Here is a 27,628-nt window from a genome sequence, read left to right as displayed (position 1 = left end):
GAAGAGAATTACCGTAATGTGTGTGGAATGGGGGGGGGGGGTTAACTACCATAATTTCTTCAGCTAAATACCGATAATTCAATCCACCTCAACCAGACATAGGAGAACTCACGCACCATTCACACACCCTCCAACCAAAAACGTCAAAAGAAAAAAACTGTTCATTCTTATAAACTACCGTATAACTTTTAATCTAGAGTTAGTGAGTATGAATTCAGCAACAAGAACAGAAATCACATGTTCATTCTTATAAACTATAACATTTACCGGTAATCTAGATCAAACGAAGTATCGAGGACAAAATAATCTAAATACAGTTACCGTAATTATGGTAAAGTTGTAAATAAACAAAGTTTACAGGTTTAATTCAGTCATCATCACAGTCATCTGAATCCTTGAATCCATCAAAATCTGAATTGTCATCATCGACATTAAATAAAGTGAGCACGGCCTGCAGACGATCCTCATTTACCGGTATTTCCGAAGTGATATCATCATCGTCGTCATCATCATCGCTGATATCTGTGTTGTTGCCTCCTTCCGCTGCATGATTACCGGTAGTAGTGTCATTGGTTTCATAAACAATGCCCGCTTTTCTAAATCCGTTTCAAATAGTATCTGGTGTTACTTTATCCCATGCTGAAGCCACCCACTTGCAGACTTCTGTGAAAGTTGCCCACTTCAACCGCCCCGCAGGTGTGTACTCGTGCGTGCCGCTCTGCATCCACTCCTCCCACTCCTTTCTAACAAAAGTCTTGAATGGATGATTCACTGCGATGTCAAGTGGCTGCAGGTTACACGTCAGGCCTCCAGGTATCACAGCGATGTGGGCACCAGTAGAATTAATGTAGGCCTGAACATTTTTTTCTTTGTGGGCAGCCATGGCATCAAAAATTAACAAGAATTTTTTTGCAAAGAATCCACCCTGTCTTGCCCTAAAGCATTTATCTACCCACAATCTCATTACGTCGCAGTCCATCCATCCCTTCTTGTTGCAGTGCACAACCACACTGGTGGGCAGTTTTTCACCGGGCATAGTGACCCTTTTGAAAATGACCATGGGCTTTAACTTAACCCCGCTAGCTGAGCAACCAAGAACTACTGTAAAACACGTTCTTTCATGCCCAGTTGTGGTGATGGCAACAGATTTAGTACCTGTGGGGGCTACGGTTCTTGTCGCTAGAATGTTGAATGCCATTGGAATTTCATCCATGTTGATGACGTCCTTTGCAGTGATGGCAAGTTCAGATATTTCTTTGGCGACAAAGTCACGGAAATCGATCAATTTTTGCTGCCAGTCATCCTGAAGTCGCTGGCCAACAGTTGTTCTCATTCGAACCAATAGTCCGTTCCTTTTCATAAATTTTGAGATCCATGTGAAGCCAGCTTTGAAGTCGGGTATTCCTCTTCCATTGGCAAGTAGTTTTGCCTCCATCTGCATCGCAAAGGTAGAGACTGATTGATTTTGCTCCCTTCTCGCCAGAATCCACTGCTTCAAGTCATCCTCCAGCTGAGGCCATTTTGGTTTGGCCCCACGACGTGCCCGTTTTCGCGGATTGCATTTCTCCAGTTCCTTCTTATCTTTTCTCCATTCACGCACCGATGTTTCTCCAACATCAAACTCTCTCGCTGCGGCCCGGTTGCCTATTTCCTCAGCTTTCGCAACGACTTTAAGCTTAAAGTCCGCTGTATTTGACTTTCGTCTTATTCCTGGCATTATGGCGGTAAATTTAAATTTAAACTCTACTACCGGGTAGAAAAATGCAGAATACCAATCTGAAGAGATCAAATTAAAATGTGGGCTCTACATACAGCATTAATCTTTTATAGGCTTACCCAAAGGCTGAGAATGCTGTTGAATGAGCAAAATAGTATTCACTGGACAAATTACAAGGCCAGATAGAGGGGGGACACAGCCATGTGGTGAAAAGCACGCCGCGGCCTTGGTGACAGGTCAAAAGCGCGCCCCCACAACCCGGCGCAGAAAACTGAGCGCCAAGCATGCTCAGACCATCTTCGCGCATGCTTACAGAGCTGGGAGCAGGGCGGGGCGGGTGAAAGGAGAGCCGGGGCGGGCAAGAGGAGAGTCGGGGCGGCGAGAGGAGAGTTGGGGCGGCGAACAGAGAGTCGGGGCGGCGAGAGGAGAGTCGGGGCGGGAACGGAGAGTTGGGGCGGCGAACGGAGAGTCGGGGTGGCGAGAGGAGAGTCGGGGCGGCGAGAGTAGAGTCGGGGTGGCATGCGCGGTATACGCGTGTGCGCGCTATATTAAAATTTTTTTACATAAATTTCTGTTCCCCGCGCGCTATACCCGTGTGTGCGTTTTACACGGGTGCGCGGTATATGGGTGAAAATACGGTACACCCTGCCTTCAACAGAAAAAGAGGGAAACACAAAACCAATATTTTTTTCAGTGGCAATAGGCTATATTTATCAATTTTCATTCATTTCTTTTTGGAAGGCAGCCAAGGTGGGGATAGAGTTGAATTCTAAAGCCTCACACATTTGGAGAAATATCTGGCCAAACCTACCTCTGTGTTAAGTAATAATGGGATGTGAATGTATGGACAGAAATCCATATTGCAGCTCTGCAATATGCTGAAACCTTCTGCCCAATGTGTGCATGTGATCAATAAAGCAAACAAGATGCTAGGAATTATTAGAAAAGGGATGGTAAATAAGAGTAAGAATGTTAAAATACATCTGTATTGCTCCTCACCTTGAGAATTGTGTTCAATTCTGGTCGCCGTATCTCAAAAAAGATACAAGCAGAATTAGAAAAGGTTCAAAAAAGAGAGACCAATATGATAAAGGGGATATAACTCCTCTTGTATGAGGAAATAACTTGAAGAACCAATAGGATGAAATATTTTCTTCCTTAGAGAAAAGTTATGGAAATTATGAGAGTATCTGTATGAATGAAGTAAAGTTAATATCTGGTGAAGTTTTGAGAATAGAATCTTAGGTATAATCCTGGATTCTGATTTAGAATTAAATCATTGTATGAGAATGCTCTCAAAAAATTATTTTTCTGTCTTCAACAACTGAGAGTTTAAGATCTATCTTGTCACAATCCAGTTTTCAAGTACTTTGTTAAATGATATTGCTATATTTGGATTACTACAATTCTATTTACTGTGGAGCATCTGAAAAGGTTCTTACTAGATTACAGTTATTACAAAATTCAGCTACTAGACTAATCTTTTTGGTTAGAAAATTTGAAAGGGCTTCACCTCTTTTGCGCAAATTACACTGGCTTCCAATTAGATACAAAATTAAGTTTTAAGGTATCATGTCTGATACATAAGGCTTTATATGGTAATGCTCTAAAACAATTATCATCTCTTTTATGTATTCCAGCCAATTTTATTACTACTCATAGCTTCAAACTTCAGTTTCCAGCTGTTTTTAGAGTAATTAAGAAGAGTCAACTGGTACAATCATTTTCCTTTAGAAATAAGAAGCCTGAATTTGTATATTATTTTTCTTTTCTTTTTTTTTAAAAAAATCTTTATTAATTTTTCAAAATGAAGAAAAAGTGCATAAAGATAAACATACAGATATGAACAATTGATAGCACTTACAATTGCATAATATGAAGAGAAACTTGTCAAAGAGGCAGAAAAACTCATAACAATTTTTTTAAGTACATCAGAATCAGAAAACCTGTGATGGAATCCATGGGACCATTGGATGATCAAAGAGCAAAAGGGGTATTCATGGACAATAAGACCATAGCGCAGAGACTGAATTAATTCTTTGCTTTGGTCTTTATGGAAGAAGATGTAAGAGATCTATCTGAACCAGAAATAGATTGCAAGATTGTGGATGAATTGAAAGAAATCTCAGTGAAGCCAAAACAACAAGTTAAAAAGTGATAATCATCTGGACCGGATGTTATACAACCTAGAGTATTAAAAGAACTCAAACATAAAATTGTTGACCTGCTGTTAGTGATCTGTAATCTGTTGCTAAAATCGTCTGTAGTACCTGAAGATTGGAGGGTGGCCAATTTTATGCTGATTTTCAAAAATGGGTCCAGGGGAGATCCGGGAAATTACAGACCGGTAAGCTTGATTTCAGTGCCAGGCAAAATGGTGGAAACAAATATAAAAAATAAAATTGTGGAATACGTAGACAAACATGATTTAATGGGACAGAGTCAACATGGGTTCAGCCAAGGGAGGTCCTGCCTCTCCAATTTGCTGGTGTGAATAAAAATATGGATAAAGGTGAGCTGTTTGATGTAGTGTATCTAAATTTTCAGAAAGCTTTTGACAAATTACTCATGAGAGGCTCCTGTGGCAAAGTTCAGTTATAGATTAGGAATTGGTTATCAGATAGAAAGCAGAGGATAGTGTTAAATTGTCATTTTTCTCATGGAGGAGAGTAAACAGTGGTCTGGAATTTGGAACGACAAGTGAGGTGATTAAATTTGCGGATGACACTAAACTGTTCAAAGTTGTTAAAACGCATGTATATTGTGAAAAATTGCAGGCAGACCTTGGTAAACTGGGCATTCAAGTGGTAAATAAAATTTAATGTGGACAAATGCAAAGTGATGTACATTGGGAAGAATAACCCAAATCACAGTTACCAGATGCTAGGGTCCACCTTGAAGGTTAGCGCCCAAGAAAAATATCTGGGTATCATTGTAGACAATATGATGAAACCTTCCACCCACTGTTTGGCAGCAGCAGCCGCCAAAAAAGCAAGTGATGCTAGGAATTATTAAAAAAGGGATGGTTAACAAGACTAAGAATGTTATAATGCCTCTGCATCGCTCCATGGTGCGACCTCACCTGGAGTATTGCGTTCAATTCTGATCTCCTTATCTCAAAAAAGATATAGCAGCACTAGAAAAGGTTAAAAAAAGAGCGACCAAGGTGATAAAGGGGATAGAACTCCTCTCGTAAGAGGAAAGACTAAAAAGGTTAGGGCTCTTCAGCTTGGAAAAGAGGCAACTGAGGGAAGATATGATTGAAGTTACAAAATCCTGAGTGAAGTAGAACGAAAGTGAAATAGAGTGGATCGATTTTTCACTCCATCAAAAATTACAAAGACTAGGAGATACTCAATGAAGTTACAGGGAAATACTTTTAAAACCAACAAGAGGAAATATTTTTTCACTCAGAGAATAGTTGGCGTATTTTTCTCTCCATAAGATGTACTTTTTTTCCACCCAAAGATGGGTGGAAATGTTAGTGCGTCTTATGGAGCAAAGATACAATTTTTAACTCCTCCCCCCCGCACCGTTTTAAACATCTGCTGCCTCCCCTCCTTTTTTAAAGCACGCCACCGCACCTTTTAAAACACCTGCCCACTGCCGTCGTCATCTGCCACCGCCTACCACTATCATCATGGTGGTCCAGATCATATAGAACAGTAGTCTCAAACTCGCGGCCTGGAAGCCACATATGGCCCACCAGGTACTATTTTGAGGCCCTCGGTATGTTTATCATAATCACAAAAGTAAAATAAAAGTTTGTTGATCATATGTCTTTAGCTATAAATTTCAATATTATTATTAAGATTAGCCAAAAATAAAGATTTATAAACTATAAAGAGTTTTACCTCATACAAAATTGTCATTTCTTTAATAAGACATTAACTATTTTTTCTGAAGCCCTTCAAGTACCTACAAATCCAAAATGTGGCCCTGCAAAGGGTTTGAGTTTGAGACCATTGATATAGAGGAATCATTTCAGATTTTTCCCAATTGACTTTATAACCTGTAAATTTGTAAATTTGGGCCCAACCCGACCATGTGCCCAAGGCCCCGCCCCCAGGAGTGACCTAAGGCTCCCGGGCTTATTCTGATTGGCCCAGGCGCCTTAGGCCCCACCAGTAGGCGGAGCTTTGGGACGGATAGGCCAATCCGGCCTCATTCCGTCGTTGGCTGCCTGCCGGACAGGCGGGTTTGGCTCCCGTCTGTCCGGCCAACTACACAAAGGTACGGGGAAGGGGGGTGGGGGTGTCGTGGGGGACGGCCAGGGGGGTCGCGGGTCGGCTGGGAGGGCGGTCGGAGGTTCTTGGGGGGGGGCGGTCATTGGGGGGAGGGGGGTTTGCGTCGAGGGCAGGAGGGCCTGGGATCCCTCCTGCCCGTAATGTAGTGCGGGGTGGGGGTAGGGGGTCGCCGTGGCCAGGAGGGTTTGGGCTCCCTCCTGGCCCGAACAACTAGCGGGGGGGTCGCCAGGGCCAGGAGGACTTGGGCTCCCTCCTGGCCCGATATTGTCGGGGAGTTGGGGAGTCGGCGGGGCAAGAGGGCTTGGGCTCCCTTTTGCCCCGATCGTGTCGGGGAGTCGGGGGGGTAAGAGGGCTTGAGCTCCCTCTTGCCCCGATCGTGTCAGGGGTGCCGCGGTTGGCTGGGGCAAAAGGGCTTGAGCTCCCTCTTGCCCCGATCGTGTCGGGGGTGCCGCGGTTGGCTGGGGCAAGAGGGCTTGAGCTCCCTCTTGCCCAGATCGTGTCGGGGAGTCGGGACTGCCAAGAGGAAGCAGCAGGACACCGGTAGGAACTTCTACATGATGGGGGGGGGGGGGGCGGGAGGCTGTGGGGGGGTGAGCGGTCCTTCAGGGTGGGGGTGCGGGTGGGAGTGCGTGTGAGCGGTCCTTTGGGGTGGGGGTGTGGGTGCGTGCGAGCGGTCCTTCGGGGTGGGGGTGCGTGCGAGCGGTCCTTTGGGGTGGGGGTGGGGGTGCGGGTGCGTGCGAGCGGTCCTTCGGGGTGGGGGTGCGTGCGAGCGGTCCTTCGGGGTCAGGGTGCGAGCGGTCCTGCGGGGGGGGGGTGAATCGGATGTCGTGGGGGGGCATCAGGCTTTCAGGGTGGGGACAGGACTTCAAGGGGGAGAGGAGAGTCGGGGCGGGCGAAAGGAGAGTCGGGGTGGCCAGAGGAGAGTTGGGGCGGCCGAAAGGAGAGTCGGGCAACATGCGCGGTATACGGGTGTGCGCGGTATATAAAAATTTCTGTACATAAATGTGTGGTTTTCGCGCGCTATACCCGTGTGCGCGTTTTACACAGGTGCGCGTTATCTACGTGAAAATACGGTATTCTCTGAGTGAAAAAAAATTATATTTCCCCTCAGCCGTCTCTTTTCCAAGCTGAAGAGCCCTAACCATTTTAGTCTTTCCTCATATGAGAGGAGTTCCATCCCCTTTACCATCTTGGTCGCTCTACTTTGAATCTTTTCTAGCGCCACTATATCTTTCTTGAGATAAGGAGACCAGAATTAAATGCAATACTCCAGATGAGGACGCACCTTGGAGCGATACAGGGGCATTATAACATTCTTAGTCTTGTTAACCATCCCTTTTTTAATAATTCCTAGCATTCTATTTGCTTTTTTGGCCACTGCCACACATTGGGCGGAAGATTTCATCGTATTGTCTACGATGACACCAGATCCTTTTCTTGGGTGCTAACCCCTAAGGTGGACCCTAGCATCCGGTAACTATGATTCAGGTTATTCTTCCCAATGTGCATCACTTTGCATTTGTCCACATTAAATTTCATCTGCCATTTGGACGCCCAGTCTTCCAATTTCCTAAGGTCTGCCTGCAATTTTTTACAATCCGCATGCGTTTTAACAACTTTGAACAGTTTAGTGTCATCTGCAAATTTAATCAGCTCACTCGTTCCAATTTCCAGATCATTTATAAATAAGTTAAATAGCACCGGTCCCAGTATAGACCCCTGCGGCACTCCACTGTTTACTCTCTTCCATTGAGAAAAATGACCATTTAACCCTACCCTCTGTTTTATATCGGATAACTAATTCCTAATCCACAACTGAACTTTGCCACCTATCCCATGACACTTACATTTTCTCAGGAGCCTCTCGTGAGGAACTTTATCAAAAGCTTTCTAAAAATCTAGATACACTATATCAGCCAGCTTACCTTTATCCACATGTTTTTCACACCTTCAAAGAAGTCAAGCAAATTTGTGAGGCAAGATCTCCCTCGGCTGAACCCATGCTGACTCCGTTTCATTAAATCATGTTTGTCTACGTGTTCCACAATTTTATTTTTTATAATCATTTCTACCATTTTGCCCAGCACCGAAGTGAGGCTTACCGGTCTGTAATTTCCCGGATCTCCCCTGGAGCCCTTTTTTATTTTTATTTTTTTATTATTTAAGTATTTTTATTGATTCCAATATAATGTCAAGTATAACTTGTACAGAAAGCAAATTTAACCAAAGCATGTACAATCATATAAATCCATACTTAACAGATGTTAAGCAATTTACAAAAAGAATTATTATGATGAAATTAGCTCAAGTCCTCTTTAGATCCAAGAGTTTTAGAAGCGAGAAAAACAAGAAAAAAACAACCAATATTAAGAAGTAATTCTATTCCTATAGATCGGGAATGGAGTTACTATTTTCTTTTAGAGCTCAAGATTGAATTTTCTTCTTGTCCAGACGGGACATAGCCACAAAATTGGTCAAATGTTGAGGTTCAAAGAATACATATGTAATAGAGTGATAACAGACTTACAAGGTTGTCTTAAATAGAATGTAGCCCCTAGTGAGGTGACCCCCGGTTTTAAAAGAAGAAAATCACGTCTACGTTTTTGCGTTTCTCTTGAAACATCAGGGAACATTTGAATTTTACAACCAAGAAATTCCTTCTGTTTGTTCTTTAAAAATAGTCTCAATAGCCAAGATTTATCAATTGGAAGTGCCAATGTAGCAACTAATGTTGCAGGTGTAACCACCTCCGTGACTGACTTCTCCAGAATCTCAGTAATATTCAATGCTTGTCCTTCAGTAGGCTCAGATTGCTGTTGATGTGGAGTTTTGCTAGGGAGATAGTACACTTGAGAAAATGGTGAAAGATTACCTTCCGGAACTTCTAATTTCCTGGAGTCCTTTTAAAAAATCGGCATAACATTGGCCACCCTCCAATCTTCAGGTACTACAGACGATTTTAATGACAGGTTACAGATCACTAACAGCAGGTCAACAATTTCATTTTTGAGTTCTTTTAATACCCTAAGATGTATATCATCCAGTCCTGGCGATTTATCACTTTTTAACTTGTCGATTTGGCTTAGTACATCTTCCAGATTTACTGAGATTTCATTCAGTTCCTCCGTATCATCACCCTTGAAAACCAGGAACTCGGTGGTCGGTATGCGGGTGATTAGCTTCACAATGGTATAGTAGCCTTGAAGAAACCCTCTGGGTGAAACATGTCGGCTTATTAATCACTGAGAATCTGACCACTTAAGTTAAGTATTAAATTAAATAAATTATTTATAATATTTAAAAACTTGAATGATACAACTACATCCAACTAAAAAATATATATTAAAATTTCTTTAAGAGACCCGGTGAGGATCAGATGCATAAAGCCAGATACTGTGAAAAATACTTGAGTATCATGGTGGCATTTCTGAGGGTCTAGGTGACTAATATTATATGAGAGGGGGGATAAAGAGGTGGTCTAAGTCAGACTATTCTCAAAATAGCCTATGCAAATTTATAAATTTGGCATAAAGGCATCCCTTTGTGATCCTTCGCACCTTTAGAACCACCTTGGCGTGGGTCTATAGCTGTGATAGACTGGGAATGAGGGTTGGGGGAGAGGTTGGGAGGGTGGGAGTGGGGGTTAGGGTGGAATGGGGATTAGGTTTCTGGATATTATAGTGGCATGTGAACATCCTCTGGATAAATGGGCTATTGGGTCCAGATAGAAATGTTTGGGAGTCTCTACATATGCTGTTTGGGGCCGAGATTGTGGACAGGGCCCCACCTTCCATTGTTGCCTGGGCCCTTGGACCCATTTTACCACTGGCCAGATCACTTACACTATTTTTGCTGTCATGGGTTAGGCTGGGAACCCAGGATGGCTGGACATTCTTACAAATTTTTTTTGGTTATCATGTATTGCCACACTTTACATAGGATATGACTACTGCATTGAGAATTATATCTTGGAATGTTTCGGGTATTACTTCCCCTATCAAAAGAATGAAAATTCTAAATCAGTTGAAACATCATAAGGCCGATATAGTTTGCATGCAAGAAACCCGTTTGACTGATTTGGAACATTCTAAATTGAAGAGATCCTGGGTGGGAGCAGTTTATGCGGCTTCCTCTCCCCAGAAAAGAGTGGGGGTAGCGATATTCCGTAAATCTTTGCCTTCTACAGCCCAGGTTGTTGACAGTGACCCAAGGGGCAGATATTTGTTGCTCAAATTGATGGTGGGTACATACTCGTTTTATCTTTTCAATGTGTATGCTCCCAGTATTTATGATCACTCCTTTTTTGAACGCATTACAGCTTTGTTAGAGCGGGTGTCCGACCCAGTGTATTTAGCAGGCGACTTTAATCAAGTATTGGACCCAGGTTGTGACCGCTCCCCTCCAGGGCAGGCCATGGGGGGAGTGCTACATTGGATATGGTAGATCCATGGCGTCTACTACACACTACAGAAAGGGACTATACACATAGATCATGTGCCCATGGAACTCTTTCAAGAATAGACTATATTCTCACTACAAGCAGGGCCTTTCTTAATGTTGACTCTGCGGTTATTGGTCCCGCTGTAATATCAGACCATTCATTGATTTGGATAGATGTAAACGTGGGTTCTGGTCTGCGAGGCCCGGCCCACTGGCGTTTCCCCAGCTATTTGTTTTTGGATGATCATTTCAAAACAACTAAATGGGAAGAGTTTTTAGAGTTCAATGGTCAGCACCGGAAAGACCCTGTTTTGTTCTGGAGTAAGGCCAAGGTGGTCCTTAGAGGGGATTGTATAGCGTACATTATAGCTCGAAATAGACACTTGTCCAAGGGAATAGTTTGCCTAGAATGGGAGTTAGCGGAAGCTAAAAGACAGTACACTCAACAACCCTCGAACACTAATAAGGAGCATTTACTTTCTGTGGAGACTTCTCTGAATTCGTATATACATGAGAGGACAGTTAAGATGCTGTTTTATCAGAAGTTCCAATGCCACCGTTATGGGAATCGTTCAGGAAAATTATTAGCACGTTTAACCAAACAGGCAAGGGGACAGTGCTTTGTGTCAGATCTTAGAGACGGTAGAGGCCAGATATAGCATACTACAGCTCAGATAGCACAGATTTTCCGTGATTATTTTCACGGAATATATGTTCGGCGGGACTCGGGGGATCAACCTCTTATTCAGGATTATTTGGAAGATTCAGGCCTCCCTAAACTGCAGGACTGGGATGTGGAATCTTTAAACAAATCTATTACTGGCAAAGAATTGCAGTGGGCAATCCAGATTCAGCGAAATTACTCTTCTCCAGGACCAGATGGCTTTACAGCCGAATTCTATAAGCTGTTATCTGCTCAGATTGGGCCCTCTTTACGCGAGTATTATACTCAGGCCATAGCTGGCGAGAGGTTCCCGGTAGGTACCAACGAAGCCCTGATCACTTTGATTTTAAAGCCGGGGAGGGAGGGGGGGTCACCCCCGAGTTCTACCGACCCATCTCACTCTTAAATGTAGACATTAAAATCCTGTCCAAAATACTAGCTGGTCGCCTTGCCCTCCTCCTTACCACCCTTATCGTGCCGAATCAAGTGGGCTTTGTGAGAGGTAGACAGGCAGTACATAATGTCCGTAAGGTGATTTTAACATTGGCACATACACAATCTCAAAATATACCTATGTTGTTGCTCAGTTTAGATGCGGCACAAGCTTTTGATCAAGTGAATTGGACATACCTATTTGAGGTATTTGATTATATGGGAATTACTGGATGGTTTGTGCAAGCGCTGCGGACCTTGTATGCGTCTCCAATGGCACGCCTCATGGTTAATGATGTAATCACCGATCCCATCCTGATAGAATGGGACACTAGGCAGGGCTGTCCCCTGTCCCCATTACTTTTTTTTTATTTATTTGGAGCCTTTTCTTAGAACAGTGTCTCAGGATAGGAATATAAATAGGGTGGCCTTTGCTGAACATTCCATAAAAGTCTTAGCCTTTACAGACGATTTATTATTCACTTTAACTCGTCCTAATCATTCTATTCCCCATTTACTACAAGCACTAGATGAATTCCGATTCTATTCGGGATTTTCCCTTAATTATCAAAAATCCATAGCCTTGGCTAGCCCGATTGCATTGCAGCAGTCCTGGGAGGGAGAATTTCCTTTTTCTTGGGCTTCTGCTTCCATTAAATATTTGGGGGTTTGGATTCCTAGAGATATTGCATCTCTTTATAAAAGTAATATCTCTCCATTGTTGCATGATACTTTACAAAGGCTACAAATTTGGTTGACATTTCCCCTCTCAGTGGCAGGACGTGTTGCTTTATACAACATGGTGCTTTTCCCCAAATGGTTGTATCGATTTCAGGTACTTCCCTTGCTACTATCACATACCCAGAATATTCAACTTACCAGGGGTACAATGTTTTTTATGGGGGGGGGGGGAAACGTCCGCGTATGACACTCCCTCGAATGTGTCTGCCTAGGGAGCGGGGTGGATATGGATTACTGAATATTCACTGGTACGCCTTAGCATGCCAGATGAGACACATTAACGATTGGTTTAGAGGTACTTCTTATTTTACAGCCACTCCACTTGAATTATCATTGTTGGCTCCTTATCACATTAGTTATTTGTTGCATGTCTCGACCCCGACTCTCCGCCCAGTGGTGGCACATTACCCTGTTTTTGCCCCTGCCCGGCGGACATGGCGGTGGCTTTGTAAATCTGCCAAGCTCTCCTCTGAGATTTCTATGTATTTGCCCATTCAGGGCAATTGTTCATTTCTGCCTGGACTACAACATGTTTCTTTTAAACGATGGGCCAAGAACAGATTACAATATTTATTTCAATTGTTTTCGGATGATGGACAATTGGCCTCTTTTGCCACTCTGTGTCGTACGTTTGACTTACCAGCTATAGATATTTTTGCATATTATCAGGTATGACACTATGTCCATTCTTTACCAGCTAGATATTTAATAGACGACAGCCGCGAGACACTGTCAGAACTTTTCAGTCTTTCAGCTCAGCAAATGATACCCCTTCGATTTCACCTACTGAGCCTCCGGGATTGTCAACCAGGGCCTAATTTGGACATTTTGGCAGCCTCCTGGGCAGAAGATCTGCATTGCTCAGTGACTGCCCAACAAGTGCAACAAGTTTTAAAAAACATTAGGAAGGTTTCTTTCAATGTTCTTCACTGGGAATTACAATTTAAGATTGTACTGCGACTTTACATCTCCCCCGAGCGAGCTGCTTGGATGGGGATTACTCCTAACCATAATTGCCCAAAGTGTGCTCAGGCCCAGGACATGTCCCCGTATTCTACAGTTTTGGCATGGTCTTGGACATTATACAACATCTCTCTGGGGAAGGCGATGGTCTCCTACGCCAAGAGCACTCTTCGGATATTATACTATTGCAACGCCGAAACCTAAAGGGATGACAGCCTTTTTGACTAGAGTGTTGCTCATGGACAAAAAAGCGATATTGGCCAACTGGCTGTCCCAGGACCCACCATCATATAGCCAATGGAGATCCTTGATGATCGTTCACGCCTCTTTGGAGCGGAGACAGGTTGGGGATCTTGATTGAGGCCCAGGTCGTCGCTTTTGTCAGATTTGGGAACACTTCTGGATGGACCTTACTCCTCATGCTCACAGTAGATTACTGAACTTATGAGGTTTAACACATGCTACCTGAGTTGTTGTTAGACTTTATTCCTAGACATGGGGGGGGGTAAGGTGGGGTGGGAGGAGGGGATTGGTTTGTGCACATATGTAAGACTGTGGTTCATGTTTGTTATTGCTTTACTTGCACTTTCTTGAAACTTTAATAAAAAAATACTTTAACATACTTTAACAAATTTAAAATACTTTAAATTTGGCATAAAGTTTCCCACCAAAAACAATAATTTATATTATCCCAATTTTTCCAGTTTTTCATGATCAGCTGCATAGCAACTCCTGTCATTACGAGAAGCAGCCTATTCTGATTTGCATTGATTGGACTTTTGGTTCTTAATAATGTTCCAAACAACACATTGACAATGTCAATGACAATGGAACTTTCCAGGATTGACCCCATATAGATCTCCAAAATTTAAGTATCAAGGGGCAGTAGAACCATAGATGATCCAGTGCCCCTAAATCGAGATGACAGTGCCAGCAACTATCTAACTTTTGCAACCGAACAGGGGTACAGAAAATTCTATACAACAAAAAAAAAAAAGTCTGTTTCATAGATGCTGATGCTGCACATCTCATCCTCCAAGTCCAAATCCGTGGCCATTGAGTAGCAGAAATCTGCTGCTTAATCTCTATGCTTCAAATATCTCTCAAGCTTGTTTTTGGTTTCTTATTAATATAATCAGATATTAATTTATACCACTTGGCTGCCTGAAGCCCTAGCAAATCTGTCTGGAATCACAGGCCCGGTAAGCTATACTGATTTTTTTTAAATTTTGCCAATCAGGGAACCCCTTCTGAATAGCCTGCTTCAACTGCAACCATTTATAGCCTTAGCAATGCATCCACTGCTCTAACAATTAGATCTTAAAACCTGTCTTTTAACTAAAAGGCTGTTAAAATAAAGACACTCTTTTTTTCTAGCCACATCATTTCTGGGGGGTTTGACTAAATCTGTTTCCGCTAACATCATCAGAAAATGCATTTCCGTTTCATCAGAAAAACACATTTCCGGCGCTTCATTTACCCTGCATTTCCGGTGCTTCATTTACCCTGTTTCCCTCTACATCAAATGTGTCAGACACATGGCCTGCAGTCCGAATCCAGCCCGCCTGGCTGTTTTATGTGGCCCGCGGTTCAGGGCCAGCATCAGGGGGAAGTAAACAGGGCTTCAAGATGTTGCCTTGGTTTCTGTTTTGGCCGGCCCCAGCAATGCACCCTATTGCCGGCCAGTAATTTACACCACCAGTGTGATTGGCAGTGCACCAGACATGAATTTAACTGCCAGCCTCAGTGACACACCCCAGTGCCAGCCCTGCAGTAATTTAACAGTGCAGCTCAGTAATTTACACTGCCGTGTGATTGTTAACTCGCAGGTGCCGGCAGTGCACCAGAAATTAATTTAGCTGTGCTGGCCCCAGCGACTCATCCTGGCTGGGGCCAGCACAGTTAAACTCATTTCTGGTGCGCTGCCGGCATGCACGAGTTGATAACCACAAGGCAGTGTAAATTACTGCTAAAGAGAGAAGGAAGCCAGACCACAGAGGAAAATTGAGGCAGCGAGAGGGGGGGGGGGGGGGGGGGGGGGCGCGGTGCTGATTATAACCATAGGCTTGCCCATTTGATTTCCATCTCCAGCTGAATCGCCCCTTCTGACTTCCTCCTCTAGCTCCACCTCCCTACTGGTCTGGTTCAGCGGTTCAATGTATGCAGGGGTGGGGGAGCATAAGTACCTCTCCTGCCTCTAGTAATATTCTGCACAGCCGCAGTGGTAAGGGAGAAGACAAAGGTAGGGGAAATTATTTTATTTTCAATTTAGTGTTTGAATTGTGTCAATTTTGAGAATTTTAATCTGCTATCTTTTCTACTACTCAGGAAGAAATACATTTGTTTATTTTTCTCTGAGGTTAGAAACATAGAAACATAGAAATTGACGGCAGAAAAGGGCTATAGCCCATCGAGTCTGCCCATGCCAATGACCCACTCCCTGACTTTTTCTCCCCTATTGATCCCATGTGAATATCCCATTTTCTCTTAAAATCTGACACGCTGTTGGCCTCAATCACCTGCTGAGGCAGCTCGTTCCAATGATCGACCACCCTTTCGGTGAAGAAGTACTTTCTAGCATCACCTTGAAATTTCCCTCCCCTGATTTTCAGCGAGTGTCCTCTGGTAATCGAGGGCCCTGTAAGACTGAAGATATCATCTTTCATCTCTATACGCCCCGTGATATACTTAAAGGTCTCAATCATGTCCCCCCTCTCTCTTCGCTCCTCCAGTGAGTACATCCGCAGTTTTTTTAGTCTTTCTTCATACGTGAGATCCCTGAGCCCCAAGACCATCCTGGTAGCTATTCGCTGAACCGATTCAATTCTCAACACATCTTTCCGGTAGTGTGGTCTCCAGAATTGAACACAATACTCTAGATGAGGTCTCACCATGGATCTGTACAGTGGCATTATGACTTCAGGTTTTCTGCTGACAAAACCCCTACAGATGCAGCCCATCATTTGTCTTGCCCTGGACGAAGCCTTCTCCACCTGATTGGCAGCCTTCATATCATCGCTAATGATCACTCCTAAATCACGTTCTATTGTGGTCCTGGATAAGGTTTCACCATTTAGTGTGTAAGTTCTGTGTGGATTTTTTTTGCCTAGGTGCATTACTTTACATTTTTTAGCATTGAAGCTTAGCTGCCAAGTTGATGACCACTGTTCCAACTGCCGTAGGTCCTGCGTCATAAAGTCAGGCACACTGCTTTTGCCTACTATGTTGCATAGTTTGGCGTCGTCGGCAAACAGTGATATTTTTCCTCTAAGCCCTTGGGTCAAATCTCCTATGAATAAATTGAATAGAATTGGCCCTAAGACGGCGCCCTGAGGTATTCCACTCGTCACAGCTGACGTTTTGGAGGGGGTACCGTTTACCATCACCCTTTGAATCCTACCATCTAGCCAATCCTTTACCCATGTAGTGAATGTATCCCCCAATCCCATCGATTTTAGTTTGTTCAACAAACTGCGGTGTGGGACGCTATCAAAAGCTTTGCTGAAGTCCAAATATATCACGTCCAGGGACTCCCCGGCATCCAGATGACTGGTCACCCAGTCAAAGAAGTCAATCAGATTAGTTTGGCAGGACCTTCCCCTGGTAAATCCGTGTTGGTGTGGATCACGTAAATTTTCTTCGTCTAGAATTTTGTCAAGATTCTGTTTGATCAGTGTTTCCATGAGTTTGCACACTATGGATGTAAGACTCACCGGTCTGTAATTTTCTGTCTCTGTTCTGCAGCCCTTTTTGTGGAGTGGAATTACGTTAGCTGTTTTCCAGTCTAGGGGTACTTTTCCCGTGCGCATGGAAAGATTGAAGAGCACGGATAGTGGTTCAGCCAGAACTTCACTCAGCTCTCTGAGTACCCTGGGGTGTAGATTGTCAGGTCCAATGGCTTTGTCTACTTTGAGTCTTGAAAGTTCGTGGTAGACGCTACTGGGTGTAAACTTGTAATCATGAAACAGGTCATTTTGGCTGTCTCTTATCTGTAGTTGTGGACCAGCTCCCGGTGCTTCACAGGTGAATACTGAGCAGAAGTATTCGTTTAGCAGTTCTGCTTTGCTATTATCAGATTCTGCGTAGTTTCCGTCTGATTGCCTAAGGCGTACTATCCCATCTTTGTTTCTCTTCCTGTCGCTAATGTACCTGAAGAAGGATTTGTCCCCCTTTTTAATATTCCGTGCTAGATCTTCTTCTGTTTGAAGTTTGGCTTCCCTGACTGCCTTTTTGACAGCCTTAGATCTGGTCAGATAGTCTTCTTTTGCCTCCTTTTTCCCAAGATGTTTGTAGGTGATAAATGCTTCTTTTTTCTTTTTAATGAGGTCCGAAATTTCATTGTTGAACCATTGTGGGTTTTTGTTTCTCCGGCGTTTGCTTACTGTATTTATGTAGCGGTTAGATGCTTTGTTCAGAATGGATTTTAGATTTGACCACATAGTTTCCGGATTGTCAGTTTCTGCATGGTTTTGCAGCTCCTGATGGACAAAGTCTCTCATGTGGTCGAAGTCTGCGCCCCTAAAGTTGAGTACCCTCGTTGCTGAGTTTGATTTAGAGAAGCCTTTCCTGAGGTTGAGCCATACCATGTTGTGGTCACTGGAGATTGTACTTGAATCTTAGGGTTTCCTTTTTATAAGAATATAACATAAGAACTGCCATCTCCGGATCAGACCTTAGGTCCATCAAGTCCGGTGATCCGCTCATGCGGAGGCCCATCCAAGTGTAATCTGGCGAAAACTTAGTCACCCGTATCCTTCTATGCATCTTTCAAGGAGATGTGCATCTAACTTGCCCTTAAATCCTAGAACAGTGGGTTCCGCAGCAATCTCCACCGGGAGAGCGTTCCAGGTGTCCACCACTCGCTGTGTGAAGTAGAACTTCCTGGCATTTTTCCTGGGCTTGTCCCCCCTCAGCTTCAGTCCATGACCTCATGTCCTAGTCGCATTTGACATCGTAAATAACTTTTCGTCCTGCTCTATCTTGTCGATTCCTTTTATTATTTTAAAAGTCTCAATCAGATCCCCTTGCAGTCTCCTCTTCTCAAGGGAGAACAGTCCTAATTTTCTAAGTCGTTCTTTGTAGTACAAGTTCTCCATACCTTTTACCTGCTTCGTTGCTCGCCTCTGCACCCTCTCCAGCAGTTTTATTTCCTCCTTTAGGTAGGGAGACCAGTGTTGGACACAGTATTCCAAGTGTGGTTTGACCATTGCTCTATAAAGCGGCATTATGACCCTCTCCGATCTATTAGTATATTAGTACTTTTAGTTTTTGGCCCTATATTTACATAGGCGTTATCTGTGTTCTGGTAGGAATGAATGTTGAGAAGCATACAGCGTGTTTTGTGTAGTTTAATTTTGTGGTTAACCATTATCAACTATAATAAAAGGCTAAGCGCGCATGCGCTGTTGAAAGATCGTGATTCCTGGTGGCTTGAGGTGTGCTTCTGTGCCAGTCCTCACGGCGCCTGTGCTAGCTGGAGGCACGTGAGTGTGCAGAACACGCCAGCGACTCCTCCCTCCCGCTGCCGCTCCTCTTCAAAGCGGCCTGCTGAGGTTCGCCAGCCACTGTAGTGAACCTCGCAGGCCACTCTCCATCTTCCCGACATGTTGCTGAAGAAGGAGCCGGGCATGCCGCTGCTGCCACACTCGCAGTCTTCCTGCAGCCCCGCCCACCGCCATTAAGCAGGAGAACCTGCTCGACGATCTGGGCCAAGAGGTGAATGATGCAGCCCCTGTCCTAGACCAAAACCAGCTCCAGATGGAGGGAGGGTAAGAATGGGAGTGGGGGTGGAAACGGAAGGGGGCCACGGGGCAGGCAGGGGACCAGGGGGAGAGGGAAAGGGGGCTGCTTTGGGGGGAGGGGGACAGACAGCAATCATCAGGGGGGAACAGAAGGGGGCCACGGAGCATGCAGGCATGACACAACAGGGGGATAGGGAAAGGGGGCTGCTGTGGGGGGAGGGGTGTACTGGGGCAGGCAGCAATCGGGGGGAACAGAAGAGGGACACGGAGCATGCAGGCATGGCACAACAGGGAGAGAGGGAAAGGGTGCTGCTGGGGGGGAGGGGTATGCTGGGGGGGGCAGAAAACAATAATTCTTTGCTCTGGGAGGGGAGAGACAGAAGGGGGCCACGGATGGCAGGCGTGACGCAACAGAGAGGCAGGCATGGTGCAACAGAGAAATACAGGTAGGCAGAGGGCCAGGGAGAGACACAGACAGAATGAATGACAGACAGACAGACAGCGTCCAAGGAAAGAGAGACAAAGAAAAAAACCCAGACAGACAGACATCTGCTCTAGCACCTATTAATGTAACGGGCTTAAAGACTAGTGTGTTAATAAGATTATATTGTGTGTTTATATATATGAAAAATAAATGGAAAAATTTGTATATAATTAGTATTATTATGGGGGCGGGTCTGGGGTAGAGATTGGGTGGGGTCTGGCCCGCGACTTAGCCTGTGTTTTGGATTTCAGCCGCTTAGTGTGATTGAATTTGACACCCCTGGCCTATGTCATCAGAAAGCGCATTTCCGGGGTCAGACATACCCATTTCCGGCGATGTCATCAGAAAGTGCATTTCTGGTGGCGTGGGCGGGGTATGGGTGGAGCTTGGGCGGAGCCACCATCATTCATTTCTATGGGAGGGGGTGGGGCATGGGCAGGGAGTGGGCATGGTATGGGTGGGGTTTTGGTGAAAGTGGGAGGAGAGTGGGTGGTGTTTCGGCGGAGAGTGGGCATGGCTTAACTCGAAAGTGAACGCTGATTGGTCAGTCCTTATCTTTGACAACTGTCAAACATTTTGACTTGAAGTATACCCATTATACTATTTAGGCAACATACATAACAAATACTGGGTCACTGCAACTGGCTTACAAACGAAGGCATACTGACATACTTATTTGGGTTTTTTGTCATAAATGCTTCTCAATTTTGCTAACTCCTCTCAACTGTAGTGTCATTTCTGTCATGAAGGTTTCAAACCGCAGACATCTCGCTCATCTCTGTTCCATCTGATTAGAGCAGAAGCTATAACTTGGGCAACAGCTTTGGTGGCACCTCAACATATTTATGGCCCCTCTGCTCAGACTAATTTAGTCGTTGATTTGACTTCTTTCGCCTATACTGATGACTTTCAGATGATGATTACTCTCGACTTACATAATACTCAAGAAATTGCTATTTTCAACTCTGACCTTAATAGAATTGCATTTTGGCTTTCTAACAACAAGATGAAGCCAAACCCTGAAAAAATTCAAAGGCATGATATTCAATAGGAATATCTTGTGCACTTATGACAGGTTCTCTAATTACTTGGTCCTCCTCCTCCTTACAAATAATAAAGCAGTTACTTACCTGTAACAGGTATTATTCAAGGACAGCAAGCAGATATTCTTACATGTGGGGATATCATCAAAGGAGCCTGGCATGGACAGTGCAAAAGTGTACTGTCGTTTTAAACTTTTTGAAAGTCTCCTAATTGCCTGTACCTCACATGCACAAGCTAAGAAACCAACTAGGAGAGGTGGGAGGTTTGTGAGAATATCTGCTTGTTGACCTCAGATAATTACAGAAATTTCTGACATTTCGTCAGTCAGTTTTGGGTTTGGGAGCAACCTATCAGCTCAGATTTCCTTGTATCAGGCAAACAAATATATCTTTTATGAACCAGAACAACTGCAATTCTTTCTGGAAGGAAAGGCTGCCATTAAGGCTCCAGACCCCTCTGTAATTTCAACTACTCAGGCCTAAATTTAATTGACCAAAAGAACCCTATATTTTTGAAGGACATGTGTTAATATGACCGTGAATGATTTCCTAAATTCAATTCCCCTTGACTGTGTACGGCTTCATCCTCTTTAAATGTGGACTATGATCATTGTATCAGGATTAGGAGTGCTTTTTACTCCTTAATTTGTGTTTTGATAATAATTACTTTAAGTATATTTAATTTCTTTTATCAAAGTGTTTTTGTTCTTTGATGTGAAAATGAATATTAAAAAAAAAAAAAAGATAATCCCTTTTACAGGTAAGTAACTGTGCTTTATTATTTTTAATAATTTTGTGTGGTATTATTAACCTTTTCTTATCATGTGTCCTGGATGACGGGACATTCCAAATGACATAGACAGTGGATAAACAGTCTGTATGGACTAAAAGAGCCAGGAACACAAAATATTTGAATTTACAGACTTATGACTTATTTACATTATGTTCACAATAGCCGTAAATGATAACGGTGAATAATATAAAACTTTGCTAAAATAATTACGATTGGAACTAGCGTAACGTAAAATTTATTACAATAGGAAAAGATTAACCTGTTTCAGGTAAGTACCGTATTTTCGTGGATATAACGCGCACCATTGTAAAACGCGCACAGGGGTATAGCGCGCAGAAATCACGATGATATGTACAAAAACTTTTCTATACCGCGCTCAGGCATATAACGCGCATGCTGCCCGACTCTCCTTTCGCCCGCCCTGACTTTCCGTGCGCTGTCCCGACTCTCCGTTCACCCCCCCTGACTTCCGTGCACTGTCCTCCCTTGAAGTCCTGTCCCCATCCTGAAAGCCTGATGCCCCCCCCCGACGTCCGATACATCCCCCCCCCCGGCAGGACCACTCGCACCCTCACCCCGAAGGACCGCCGACTCCCCAACAATATCGGGCCAGGAGGGAGCCCAAACCCTCCTGGCCACGGCGACCCCCTAACCCCACCCCGCACTACATTACGGGCAGGAGGGATCCCAGGCCCTCCTGCCCTCGACGCAAACCCCCTCCCCCCAACGACCGCCCCCCCCAAGAACCTCCGCCCGTCCCCCAGCCGACCCGCGACCTCCCTGGCCGACCCCCACGACACCCCCACCCGCCTTCCCCGTACCTTTGTGTAGTTGGGCCAGAAGGGAGCCCAAACCCTCCTGGCCACGGCGACCCCCTAACCCCACCCCGCACTACATTGCGGGCAGGAGGGATCCCAGGCCCTCCTGCCCTCGACGCAAACCCCCCTCCCCCCCAGCCGACCCGCGCCCCCCCTGGCCGACCCCCACGACCCCCCCACCCCCCTTCCCCGTACCTTTGGAAGTTGGCCGGACAGACGGGAGCCAAACCCGCCTGTCCGGCAGGCAGCCAACGAAGGAATGAGGCCGGATTGGCCCATCCGTCCTAAAGCTCCGCCTACTGGTGGGGCCTAAGGCGCGTGGGCCAATCAGAATAGGCCCTGGAGCCTTAGGTCCCACCTGGGGGCGCGGCCTGAGGCACATGGGCCAAACCCGACCAGGGCAGGCAGGCAGGCAGCATGTTCTCACATGTGGGATTCCTTAGCTAAAACCGAATGGGTTGGAGGGAAGTTGGCTATATGTAGAGAATAAATTTTTCAGAACTGATTAGCTGAACCATTCTGTGGCCTTACTTCAATCTGCTTGATTTTTGGCCTGTTTTCTTTATTTATTTTTATAACTCCAGCAAATTATTATTTCTGATACTACTGGAAGGAGCAAGAGGAAAATTCCAGGTCAAAAAAGAGTAACTTAATTATACATATTGCATGTGTAGTGTAGAGCACAGTTCTTCAACCGCCGGTCCACGGACCGGTGCCGGTCCGCAAACAAAATCTTGCTGGTCTGCAAAGGAATTGGTCCCCGCCGCAACGAAAGGCCGACGTCAGCTGACTTGCAACTTCCTGTTGCAGTCGCTGTGCCGGGACTCCTGCCTTCCACCGCGTTTGCCTCCTGCCTTGTCTCCGCACCTCCAGACCAGCAGCGGCAGCTCTGTATGCTTTTAACTTCGGCACAGAGCTGCCCCTAATCAATAGTTTAGCGCGGTTTCATAAGGCAGCCTCGGGGCTTTGCTAGGCCGCCCCACATCGCATCATCGAAGCGGGCCGGCTATCAAAGGCCCCGAGGCTGCCTCATGAACCCGCGCTAAACTATTGATTAGGGGCAGCTCTGTGCCGAAGTTAGAAGTACACAGAGCTGCCGCTGTTGGTCTGGACTCTTGGGCCGCTGAAGGAGGGCAAAGAGCAGCTGTCCTGGAGGTTTCCCTTCCTCTCGCCTTTGCTTTTTTTTTTTTCCTTCAAACGGCAACGGGCCCCAGCATCGACATCAATCAAGTAAGTTCCACTGTTCCTTGCAAGCGGTTCTGCTCGGCCAAAGCTTCCCCTCTGACATGAGCCACTCTCAGGGGAAAGAAAGTGACCCACAAAGGTGAGGGGAAGGGGGGCAGATGATGGAAGTTGGGAGGGGGAGAGAGAGAGAGAGAAGGGGCAGATGATGGAATGGAGGAGATGAGAGAGAGAGAAGGGGACAGATGATGGAAGTGAGAAGAAGGGAGAGAGAGCAGAAGGCAAATGGATGTCAGTTGAGAGGGGAGAGCAGATGCTGAATGGAAGTGGGGAAAGAACACATACTGGATGGAAGGAGGAGATAAATAAAGAGGGAAGAAAATAGTAAGATAATGGAGGGGTGAGGGAAAGGAGTGACAAGCTGTGCGTAGACACAGTGAAAAGAAGGAAACAGGACTAAATAGTAAGAAAGAATTTAATTTAGATGGAGGCAGAAAATAGAGAAGGAAGACCAGAGAAGAAAAGGGAAGAGAGAGCAGAGAATGATATCAGATCTGAGTGGAGGAAATGAGAAGAGAGAGATGCTAAAAACCACAGGGGGGAGGGAAGGATAGAGATGCCAGACCATGAGGGGAACAGAAGGAAGATGATGGATGCCAGACCAAATTGGGATGGGGGGGGCTGGAGGAGAGATGGCAGGGAAAGACAGACAGTGAATGGAAGGGGCAGATGCTGGACTGAAGAGACAGAGAAGGTTATCATGCTGCTGTACCGGGCCATGGTACGCCCTCACCTGGAGTACTGCGTCCAGCACTGGTCACCGTACATGAAGAAGGACACGGTACTACTCGAAAGGGTCCAGAGAAGAGCGATTAAAATGGTTAAGGGGCTGGAGGAGTTGCCGTACAGCGAAAGATTAGAGAAACTGGGCCTCTTCTCCCTTGAACAAAGGAGATTGAGAGGGGACATGATAGAAACATTCAAGGTACTGAAGGGAATAGACTTAGTAGCTAAGGACAGGTTGTTCACCCTCTGCAAGGCAGGGAGAACGAGAGGGCACTCTCTAAAGTTGAAAGGGGATAGATTCCGTACAAACGTAAGGAAGCTCTGTGGTAGAAAGCTGGAACGCTCTTCCAGAGGCTGTTATAGGGGAAAATACCCTCCAAGGATTCAAGACAAAGTTAGACAAGTTCATGCTGAACAAGAACGTGCGCTGGTAGGGCTAGTCTCCGTTAGGGTGCTGGTCTTAGACCAGAGGGCTGCCGCGTGAGCGGACTGCTGGTCATGATGGACCTCTGGTCTGACCCAGCAGTGGCAATTCTTATGTTCTTAGGGCAGACACTGGCTGGAAGAGAGTGAAAAGGTAATGAAAGCAGAAACCAGAGACGACAAAAGGTAGAAAAAAATAATTTTATTTCTATCTTGTGATTCAAATATATCAGATTTGAAATATGTATCTTGCTAGACATAATTGGGGAGTGCAAAGCCCAGGCAGTGCTTCTTTAGCTTCCAGCTGGCTTAGGGCTCTCTCTGACCAGGGGGCAGTTGCCCTAGTTCCACTCCCCTAACACCATTCCTGTCATGTGTGACTGTGGTATTCTGTTACTTGATATTTGTGTAGCATTCTGTAATAATTTGGCTTATTCAGTTTTCTTGATAGTAGAGGGGATATATGTGAAGGGGAGCGGAGACAGGGGTTTTGTTGATCTTTGCCGTGTATTATTTGTATTTATAAAATGACAATTGTATAGAATATTGTTTCTTTTTATACTTTAATAAAATATGTTCAATATAAAATTATAACTATTTGAGGCTTGTGCGGATGGGATCAGATGGTTTGTGGGACCAAGCTCGCGGGGACGGGGCGGCGATGGTTTTTAAAAAAAATTTCAGTCTTAGTAGTTTGCTGGTCCACGAAATAATTATTTTATTTCCGCCGGTCCATAGGTGTAAAAAGGTTGAAGAACACTGGTGTAGAGCATATACTTATTATTTAGGAGAAATGTTATGTTACGTTATTCTCTATTGTAACCTGAAATAATTCTCTTTTGTAACCAGAATGTTATATTATTCTATATTGTAACCTGAAATATTCTTTCCTCTTTGTCATGTAATTCTCCTGGATATGTCCAGATATCTTCTAATGTAATCCGCTTAGAAACGCAAGGCACAGGTGGAATAGAAATCACTAATGTAATGTAATTTAATGTAAGAAACAGATGCAATACAAAAGTTCCTTGTTTATGATGTTAGTAATAATGTTGAACACTATTTAAAGTTTCAGACTCAACTGGGCAGTTGATCGAACTGGGAAGTGGCAAGAATTGGAGTACCCAAGTCCAGCATATCCAGCCTTTGCATGTGGGTCTGGTTATGTTATTTCCAAAGATATTGTTCAGTGGCTGGCAAGCAACTCTGACAGGTTAAAGACATACCAGGTAAATTAACTGTAGAACATAAACTTGCATCTAATATGGAATCTTATTATCACCATTAGTATCTAGGGAGCCCTTTTACTAAACTGTGTTAGATGTAAAAACATGGCTAATGTAGCTTAAAATGGTGTATGGTGGGACATACTCAGGAATTCTGTGGTGAGTACCAATCAGCATGCACTAACCGTGTGCAAAAAAAAAAGTTCTTAATCAAGCCTACTGTATTTTTGTAAGATGCCCCCCCCCCCAGACTAGGACATACTGTATATGCTTGAATATAAACTGAGATTTTGGGGCCAAATAAATGGCCCAAAAATTGGGATCTCTGTTTATATTCAGGTTAGTGCTGACTCGCTCCCCTCCCAAACCGCATAGAACTTCACGGTATTGCGGTATATAAGCTGTTATTATTATTATTATTATTAAACCTATTGCAGGCCTGCCATGAGACCTGGTGGCCAGAACAAGAGGGATCCCTCCTGCTTCCTGTCCAAGCCGATTTTAAGAATTTTTACCTCCCTTCCTCCCCCGCATATCGTTAGTATCCCTGGTGGTCCAGCGGTGAATCGCAGTAGGAGCAACCTTCCTTCGCTCCTGCCCATGCAGAGCCGCTAGCTGACTGGCTGACGCAAGTTTTAAATTTTAAATGCTAGATCTTTGGAGAAATCTTTTGAATACTGGCTTCAGGGTTTGTATTTTTTTTAATTGTAGCCTTACAATAGGAATCATTGTGTAGCCAATTCGACATTAACTTTGATGAAGTGTTATACTTGACACCATTTGGCTTTAACCTCATCTTATATAAATCTAATATTTAACAGTAAAAAGGTATTCCTCCTGGGATTTATCATTGCTGGTGACAAGAAGTGCCAGCATCAAAGGCAAGAAAAACCCCGCCTTAGATGGAAAGTCACCATTTTTACACAATAGACTATTGGTATTGGGAAAAAATAAAGTTCTAATTTCTATTGAAAAATAAATAAATAAATAAATTACACTTACGCAGTAGAAATATCAGAAAATATAGTGAATAAACATTCATTCTTTTAGCAGATTATTACTTGATTGTAATGGGAAGGTGTTTGTAGATACAGAATGGTTCATATATACTTAATATGGAGCCTGTGATTTCAGTACATGGTTTTGACACATGTTCTAACTACAGATTTTATTATTAGCTTATTCTTAAAAATATCTAATGAACATAGTGTTGTTTTTAGTGGTTGGAAATGAAGAAATGAGCATGTATGATAAAAGCTGAATGCAGTGTTCTCCCCAGAAATTTTTTCCAGCCGGGTGGCATGAAAAAGTAGCCGGGTGGGGCGGGACGGGGAAATTTGGTGGTAGGGAAAATTAAATGTATACTATTTTTATTAGTTAATTATTATTATTTTTCAATGCTCAATATGACTTCCTTTTTTAAGGTTTGACACTTGTGCCAGAATATTTTTACTAAATTTAAGAAGTATCCAATTCTAGAAGTGAATAATTAGATATTCGCCCTCTTTCAAATGGTATAGAGGTTTAAAAAAAGGAAATGCGTTAATGAAGTCATTAGGTTCAATCTAGCCATTTATTTCTGCATGAATTTAAAAAAAAAAAAAAAAAAGGTAAATATAGCTCATCCAGTCATACAAGAAATGGCTGTACAACACCTCTAATAATGTTTTGATCACTAGGTTCCTTCCTTAGGTCTCACTAATTTATGGAGAGGTGTACTGAGTCTTGAAGGAGACCTGTGTGATTGCACTACATCAAAATAAAAAAGTAGCAGATAAAGATCAAAGTGAGAGCTAGGGCAAAACAGTTTAGGTAAAGATGCAGGTAATAATTAGCAATGTATTAAAAATATTTTATTTTTATTTCCTTATAATGTCATTTGAAAGCTGTTTGATGTTAATACAACTTTAATTTAATTCTTTATAGTG

The 27,628-nt window shown here is 44.1% G+C and overlaps 1 protein-coding gene across 9 annotated transcripts in view; it reads left to right on the top strand.

Moving 5' to 3' along the window:
* Positions 1-27,628, top strand: part of B3GALNT2 (beta-1,3-N-acetylgalactosaminyltransferase 2) — a 345,788-nt gene that overhangs the window by 230,595 nt on the left and 87,565 nt on the right. For all 9 annotated transcript variants that reach the window (XM_033936244.1, XM_033936247.1, XM_033936246.1 and 6 more), the window contains one exon: positions 25,544-25,703. In XM_033936244.1, coding sequence (XP_033792135.1) covers positions 25,544-25,703 — 160 coding nt within the window. The remainder of the gene's footprint in view (positions 1-25,543; positions 25,704-27,628) is intronic.

The sequence above is a fragment of the Geotrypetes seraphini genome, chromosome 3, assembly GCF_902459505.1.
Source record: "Geotrypetes seraphini chromosome 3, aGeoSer1.1, whole genome shotgun sequence".
NCBI lineage: Eukaryota > Metazoa > Chordata > Amphibia > Gymnophiona > Dermophiidae > Geotrypetes > Geotrypetes seraphini.
This window is presented reverse-complemented; position numbering and strand designations above follow the sequence as displayed.